Genomic DNA, 9,102 nt, shown 5'->3' on the forward strand with positions numbered 1-9,102 from the left:
AAAAAACACGCTTTTAAAGTACATCGAACTAAAAAGTTAAAAATAATTTTTAAAATAATTATGAACAAAAAATACTAGTATTATTGTGATAAAAGCGTGGGTGCTTTGTGTCATATTTTTCGTATATTGAGCGCCCGACGCTTTTATCGCAATAATACTAGTATTCTTTGTTCATAATTATTTTAAAAATTATTTTTAACTTTTTAGTTCGATGTGCTTTAAAAGCGTGTTTTTTAGTTTTTTTTAACTATATTTTATAGATTAATTATCATTTAAAGTTTTCATGCTAAAACATTGTATAGTTTCATACTTGGTAACCATAACAATTGAAAATGTAACATTCATTTTTGATTTTGATATACGTTTAGAAATACTTAACCAAAAATAGTTAATTCAAATAAAAATAATAATTAAATTTTCATATTATAAATTGGAGTTTACCCCATCACTTCAATTTAAAATATGTCAATTTAAATTTAATTAATTTAGTTTGTTTTGTTGATATTATTATTGAAAAAAATGAATTTTTGACCGTAAATACATTTATTATAATATGTCTTTTTTAAAGAANACCGTAAATACATTTATTATAATATGTCTCTTTTAAAGAGAATTTGTTTTTTATTTTGAATGTAATTATGTAAAAACTAAATATTTAATTTAATTAATTTAACCATATTTTTATAATATATCTGTATTTAATTAATTCATTGAAACAATTTTTCTAGTAAATTAATAATAGAATAATAAATTTTTATTCATTGGAAAATTAAAATTATATGTATTATTATTTTGAGTGTGAAATATACAAATAAAATGTTTTCTATTTTGTATTATTGCATATGTCAGTTATAAAATGCTTACAATTAATTATTATTATAATAAATATATTTTATGTTTTATTAATTGACTTTTGATATGATTTATTTATTAATCTAACAAATGAATTATGTAATTTAAATATATATTCTTTTTGAATTTTTTCTATTTTATCTTTCAATATTTTTTCATATGTATTTAAAAAATAATGTGTTATTTTGGGTTTTTTAACTCCAATAAGCAACAGATTTTTTATAACATGTATTTGAAAAACATTGGTAAATTTATGCATAATATTTGTAATTATTATTATGAATAAAAATATCAATAAAAAAAAAATTCTTTAGATCCTCTTTAACTAAGTTTTATTATATTAAAGGATGATAATCATTGTTCATTGTATAAGGTTAGTAACTTTTTAAATATATTTTGAAATATCATCAATATATTAACAGGCTATTTATTTCAATTGTATATTTTCTTAAATATCTTACTGACCAATTTTGTTTCCACAGAAATACTAATTTTTTATTATGCAATTAAAAATGGCGAGAAATTTGTTTATTTCTTAAATTGATGAATCGTGCGTTCTACTTAAAATATAAGTGAGTAAACCCAATGTAATATAATAAGACATACAAGCAACTGGACGATGTTCCATCACAACAGAATAGTAGTTGAATTATTAGGTAGTGAATTATCCAATGGAAAGATAGAACTTATGGTACAGTGAAATTATCATAATATTCATCTGACTAGTTTCATATATATGCTGATTTTTTATGGATTTATCTTAAAAATACGTATTTAAAATTAATAGATGCAATGAGCAACAGAAAAATGAACGCAAAATTAAAGCGCACGTCCTATATTTAAAACTATTTTAGTGAATATTTAGAAAACAAAATTAGAAACAATGTGTACATTATTTAAAAATTAATCATCAAAACAAAAATCAATCTGTGAAAAACAAAAGAGTACAAAATTTGCTTACAGAGCAATAAGATTCTATAGGTAAAACTTTTTAGTTATTAATATTATTGATTTTAATAGTTAGAACTTTAAAAAAATATATATAAATAAATATTGCATACTTAGTAACTTTGAAAGTAATAATATCAACATTCTAAGTCAAGTACTAAATTAATTACATAATGAATTATTTATGTAGAAAAGTAGTGGTTAATCCCGTAACATATGTCCGGTGTAAGGAAGAGTATGTGATATTTTTCCTAACATGACAACCTCATAATATTATGTTTGTTAAAAAGAAATTAAACAACAAGAATTAAAAACTCTCTATAAAAAATGTAGTACAATAGTTTTTATAAATAATAATTTCTCAAATTGATTAATTTTTACAGAAAATTATAAAGAATTAAAAAAAAATAAAAAGTCAACTTGAAAATACCTGACACAGAACCTTTAAATTTTCATTTTTAAAAGACGTGTTAAAATCATTTTGACGAATAACAACATACAATTGGGTTAATGACTAAAATATTTAATTTGATAACACACATGTTTTTCAACAATTATCTACTTTCACTTGTAAACGTAAAAAAAATGCAATCGTAAATCATATTTTTATCGATATTTAATAATTCCATTGATAAGGTACAATATCAAATTAACAAAATTTATTGATCGTTTCATGCTTAAGTACGATCAATAAGATAAACCAAGCAACAATAATCAGGCAATTTATGATTATTATGTCTACGGAATTACACATTGATTAGTTTTTACTGTGTCAAAATGTGCTTCCAAACTCAAAATTGATGCTTTTAAACAACAAAATCTCAAAAATGACTTATCCAATTTTAAAATTTTAAAAGTATTTTTATTGTAAATAAAATTTTCTAACCGAAAATTTAAAAAAAAGTAATGGTTGCCATTTAAATTTCTTAAGTTAGGGTAAATTTCTACCCTTTTCCATTAGGGTTGAACTTAAATTTTAATCGTAAAAGATGCATTTAATTATTCAATTAGCCTCTAAAAAAAAAATTATTAAAAAAATCAATAGCGGCTCTAAAATATCGGTGTTTCCGAACTTATTGAACACTCTATATATAATAAATGAGTCAGATTCAATTTTGAACAATATAATAATTTATAAGTACAAAAAAAACAATAATAATAATAGGAACAAATAAATTTTTATAATGCTATGTATTACCTAGTTGTTGACTTATTCAATGCTTTACTATTTACTTGGACAACACACAAAACAACCTGGACGGTTTACAAAAAGGATTTTATCTGGACGACGTTGAACACAATTGTTGCCTGGACGGCTTACAAAAAAAGAATTTGTCTGGACGACGTTGAACACAATTTGCCTTGACGGTTTATAAAATAAAAGATTTCGTCTGGACGACTTAAACGCAATTGTTTGCCTGGACGGCTTACAAAAAAGGATTATAAAACAACGCAAAAAAACTGAATAGAAACAACAGAACTAAAAAAAATTGAATGAAACAGAGAGACAGTTATATTTTTTTTTTAACACGCTTATATTAGTTTTACGTGTATGTTGTTGTTGTTTGTAAGTTTGTAACTCCACGCGGCACGTGTTATTATGTCGCGTATTCCGTCGTGTATGACCTTGAGACTATACTGGCGTAACGCATTCGCCCCACGCAGCTCACCACTCGTAGACAACAATATTTTCCAACCCGTAGACTGGCGCTTATCATCAATTATATATATATATAACAAATTTTTATTGTAATTGACACAGCCCCGCGTCGTTTTACAATTATTGTTGTTTGGGAATGTACAATTTAGCATTTAGTTGGGTTTAAACAATATAGCGTCAAATCAATTACCTACTCTATTGGTTGTATCTTAATATACATTACACTTTAATGATACTATAAATAAATATACTCACACATACACACATATGCATTTATAACATTGTGTCTAATGTAAGTATAACATGATAAAAAATAACCGTAAAATGAAAAAAATTGGAAAATAAATTTTAGTACTCGTATTAAATGTAATGTAACTCGAAAAAATATTTGTTTAAATGAAAAAATATAAGGTACCTTTTTTTTGTTTAAAATTGTCTTTTAAACAACTTTTGTACGAAATTTTTTTTTGTAAGTTAAATATTTTTTGAGAAGATTAAAAAAGCTCATATTTTTTAACTTTTGCCAGGCTGTAAAAAAAAAGCTCAAGTCCAATCAATGAGGACTTTTAGTATGTCATTATACATATTTTAATTCAACTTTAAAAAAAAAAATGACATTACATGTATTAAAATATACAAATAGTAATGTGTTAAACATAAGTAATAAATAATGTGTACAATATTATGGAATAAACGGAAGAACATTATGAAATGTAGATCACTATTGACGAAAATTTAATAAACTACTATAAAAAGATTAACAAAGAAATAATAATAGCGTTGGTGTTTACTTCTTGCCTTTGAAAATACTATCAAACTTAATATAAAAAGCCCAAAATAATGAGTAAATGGGCTCAGACGTTACTTTGATGGTGGTCAGGATATTCTCACTCGGTCAGTCAAGCTCGGACGCGNGTTATGACAGTCTAGTCTCAAGGCCATAGACGACGGAATATACGATAACGCATTGCGCTTGGAGAGTTACAAACATACATACATACAGGTGAAACTAATATAAGCGTGTTAAAAAGGAATTTGACCTTTAGACTTGTCTTTGTGATGAAACTGACATTTAAGTTAAAGAAAAAATTACCATTTTTGTATAAAAATTGGAAAAGTCAAACAATTTTAATAACTTGTACAAAAATTTATTTGAAAATGTTAATAAGAAATAAGTGAACTTAGATTGACGTATTGATAAAGAGATGAAAATGGAATGAATACCCTTATTTTAGGTTTGATGCGAAACTGTGAAATTATTAATTTGATTTTTTTGGTATTTGTTAACCCTTTTTGACAACTCTCACCTAACTGATTTCTTTCAACAATACGTCAAAAGATCATAAATCATATCTATTCAAAGATATTATCCTCAAAAATGGAAACAATTTCCCTCGTTCTCTGTAAATGGAAGAAATCTCCAAAAAAATTACAAATTTAAAAATCGCTAATTTTTTTTACTTAAAACTGCAATATTTTTTTTAAAAATGACCAAATTAATAACATTTTTTTATAAAAATGGTGTTATTAACTATCATTTGGTATATTTTTTTATAAATCTGACCCTTTACCTATCCACAAGAGGGATTCAAAATAATAACTTTTCCACAAAAAATTAACTTTTTCAAAATATGTTTTAAAAATACAGTTCCAGGATAGCCGTCGTTCGATACGCACGTGCGTGCAGTGTGCTCTTAGTTACTGTCTTATCGTACAACGTGTGTTTTCGTTCATTATTGCTAAACCGGTTAACCAAGATGTGACTTGCCTATGTAACCACTTTACTTACTCTACACTATCAACTAAAGTCTCTTGCACAGCAACAAACGAAAAATATCGACTGGTAATTGTCATCGTTCTAGCTGTAATATTAGCAGCCCAAGTGCAAACGGTCTTATTGGCGGCCCCCTCGATGGTCTCGTTATTATTAATAATAATACATTACGCTATCGCATCACACCGTCGTCTTCATTTGTTTTATTGCAATCGCGTTGTGATTGTTACTCCATATATTTAGTCCTCGTAAATGAGGGAAATCTCCAAAAAAATTACAAATTTAAAAATCAGTAATTTTCGAAATGTTTTCAATTTTTTTACTTAAAATTGCTATAACTTTTTTAAAAATAACCAAATCAATATAATTATTTTTACATAGATGCATGATATCATTACCTTTTATTTGGTATATTTTTTTTATAAATCTGACACTTTACCTGCCCACAGGAGAAATTTAAAATGACAACTTTTTCACAAAAAATTAACTTTTACAAATTAACTTTTGAAAGTGTTCCGGAGAGTCTGATACTTTTATATACATCTTAAATTAAAGCTAATGTAATGTACTTTATAATGGAAAAAAAAATTTGACCTCTGTATTAGTCTTCATAGTGAAAATGGCTACCGTATGCTATTTTTGTGTTAAAATTCTCGATTGTATATTTTACATTTTTAACTTTAAAATGTTATAACTTTTTGAAAAATGTATGGATCAATACAATATTTTTATAAGAAATAATATTTATATACTTCTTTCATTTGACATACTTTATCTTCAACAAGATATTAATAAGGAACTAGCAGATCATGTAGCTTTTGGAATAATCCATCAATTTTTTTAATTTAAACACTGTCTAAAGATTTGCATCGAAGCGTTTTCTTTTGATAGTGATTTTAATCACTGTCAGATATAATTATACTTGATCCAAATATGTCACGTCACCACTGTGCCATTACCCCCCTGTGCTGGGTTTTTTTATATGTAAATACTCTTTTATTACTAATTAGTAATAATCTCAAAAAGATGTGATAGAAAAAATCTAATTGCAAATTTTATATCGGGGCAAAAAGGTTTAAAAAAGTATTTATTAATAAGTAACAAAAATGTATTCGTACATAATACATATAAATGAAAGAACTACTAATCATCTATACTTGTCCCAACTATGCCACGTCTATACTGTGCCGTGACCCTACTGTGCTTTCGTTTTATTATATAAAAAAACGTTAGTTTATGTTGAGGATGTTGCACCAACTCACGTGAGGTAGGTTAAAAAGAGAAAAGAAAGAAATACAATTAAATCGGTATATATATATTAGGGTGGTCCTTATTTTTTCGAATTTCGAAATTTCTTTCGGGACACCCCTCCATTTTTTTCTTTAGTATAAAAAAATAATATTCTGAAAATTTAAAATCATTTGGAAAAATTTAAATTGAGGCGCACAGCATTTTAAGGTTTTGACCTCGAATTTTCGAAGAATATTCTATAAAACGATAAAAAAAAACTTATATTAGAGATTTTCAAGTGATTTTTTCAATAAAAGTCAAGATACAAAAAAAAAAAAAGGATTGACCTTATTATAACTTAAAGTTATTAGAAAAAAAAAAAATTTATGTGAAATTTCAAACTTAAATGACTTTCTAAAAATGGTGCTTTTTTTGAGAAAATTGGCGTTTTTGAGCTGACCTAAACCATTAAGAAGCTATTATTTTATAGTGATTTTCAAATGTGGTATTGTATAGTATATAATCTATGTTTCAACTAAATTTCAAATATTTAAAACAATTTTCTTGGGATTTAGAGGCCTACAAAGTTAGAAATTTTATTAAAAGACACGTATTCTAGGTGCATTATCTCTGTTGGGGGGCCTAATTTCAAAAAAATTTTTTTTTAGTTTTTTAGTTATATATCTGCTTAATACACCATAAAAATTTGAAGTTTGAGAAAAAAGTTTCGATTTAAATTTTTCCAAATGATTTTAAATTTTTAGAATATTATTTTTTTATACTAAAGAAAAAAATAGATGGGTGTCCCGAAAGAAATTTCGAAATTCGAAAAATAAGGATCACCCTAATATATATATATCAAGCCGTATATTGATAATCTCTATAACACGGTTATAAGTTTTATATTAAAAAGGAAAATAAACAAACACAACTATATATTTCTCTGGACGTGTAGTGTTCGTAACTGCGGTGAAAAATAATGCCCGGTCCTTGCGGATGGTAAACAAAAGAGCTACGGTATCGGTGTCACGAAGATGACTAACTCGACGTATTATTGCGGCGGTGTATTCGACGCTAGGCATTTGTTGGACTTTNGTGTATTCGACGCTAGGCATTTGTTGGACTTTACACCACGACGATAACGCGTGGGTGTAACGGTTCGGTTTACAGTGGAGCGGTGGCTGAGAAGGAGCTGATACGACCGTGGGGTGTCAAACGTGTGACAAAACGCCGTGGCCGTGTCATTTAATTAGTTAGTTAAATGACGTTCGTAATTTAAGGTTAGTTAAATAAAAAAAAAAAACTGAAATCAGTTTTGAAAAAATTTCCATTTAAATGAAAAACACAAAATTTTTTTTTAAAAAAAGGTAGAAACCCTCTAATATGTTTATTATTTTGTTATGGTAACTATAATTTAAAATTAAAGTATGAGCAATATTTTAATTATCGCATTACTAATTATATACATGAGATTTTGATTGTCAAATAAAAACCAGGGCAATTTTTTTTTTATCCTAAAATCAAATTCGAATTAAATTTGGTGCGTTGTGTAAAAATGCTATATCTACATAAGATAAAATAAAAAATAATCTACATCTTAATAAACAGTTAATAATTCCTCAAAATAAATTTTTTAATAAGAAAACACTTAACAATTTACTTTTATTAAAAATTAAATAATATCGTTTTACCTTACGTAAAAAAGGTGAAAATTCGAAAAGATATGCGTTTGAAAAACTTCTAGTTAGATACATCACGATGAAAATATAGAAATACATTATTGGTTTGATAAATCGTAATTTTAGAATAAAACTGTTAAGTTAAACAATTGAAATGATAGATTAATTTAAATTCAATTTATTTTATAACAATACTATGTTGATTTAGTGATTTAGAAAAATGTCATTTTTAAGTATTTTTAAAATAGATATAAATGCGTTTAATAAATTAAAAATTTGTTTTTTATATAATCATTCTTATTTAAAACTAAGTAAACATTTTATTTATTGATGAACATGCAGAAACTAGTTTTATATAATAATTCTATTGTCATCATTGTACTAAAAGTACTAGTAAAAACTTGATTTTTTTTGTTTCAGTAATTACTGAAAACTGAAATTTAGTCTATAAATTAATAAGCCTTGACGTTTTGCAGTGGTTTAATTTTAATAATTTACAAACCACATGTTTTTTGCACATTTGTTCAGCTATTCTACTGAACTAAAAATATAGAAATAAATAATTTATTTTGATTTATTTTATTGGTCTTGTTTCTTATTTATCTCTCTGCTTTATTAATAGTTACATGATTTATAATACAACCCACGATATGAGAAAACAGTCGTCACACCTAGTATTTGAAATATTATTCGTCACGTTTACCTTAAATTATAGCTTAATATACAATATTAAAAAAAAATACCATGTTTTTGTGGTTAAAACGAACATCAAAGTTAAATTCAAAAAAATTTAATAAATTATTCAACTTACTGAAAAATAAAAAAATAAAACATTATTGTTTAACAAACAAATTAATTTAAATTAAAAGATTCATCAAAACAAAATTCATTCTAAAATTTTTAAGTGTCATTTAATTATTTAAGGAAAAAATATTCTAAATCCAAATAAATTAAAAAAA

The 9,102-nt window shown here is 25.2% G+C and overlaps 1 protein-coding gene across 2 annotated transcripts in view; it reads right to left on the reverse strand.

Annotated features, from left to right (window-relative positions):
* Window positions 1-8,310, reverse strand: part of LOC126902726 (uncharacterized) — a 24,906-nt gene extending 16,596 nt beyond the window's left edge. The window contains exon 1 of one of the 2 annotated variants that reach the window (XM_050680310.1): window positions 8,156-8,310. In XM_050680310.1, coding sequence (XP_050536267.1) covers window positions 8,156-8,242 — 87 coding nt within the window. In that variant the 5' untranslated portion in view covers window positions 8,243-8,310. The remainder of the gene's footprint in view (window positions 1-8,155) is intronic. The other variant, XM_050680301.1, reaches the window with a different exon arrangement.
* Window positions 8,311-9,102: the final 792 nt, after the last annotated feature.

Source organism: Daktulosphaira vitifoliae, unplaced genomic scaffold (genome assembly GCF_025091365.1).
Source record: "Daktulosphaira vitifoliae isolate Bord-2020 unplaced genomic scaffold, ASM2509136v1 Scaffold_1, whole genome shotgun sequence".
NCBI lineage: Eukaryota > Metazoa > Arthropoda > Insecta > Hemiptera > Phylloxeridae > Daktulosphaira > Daktulosphaira vitifoliae.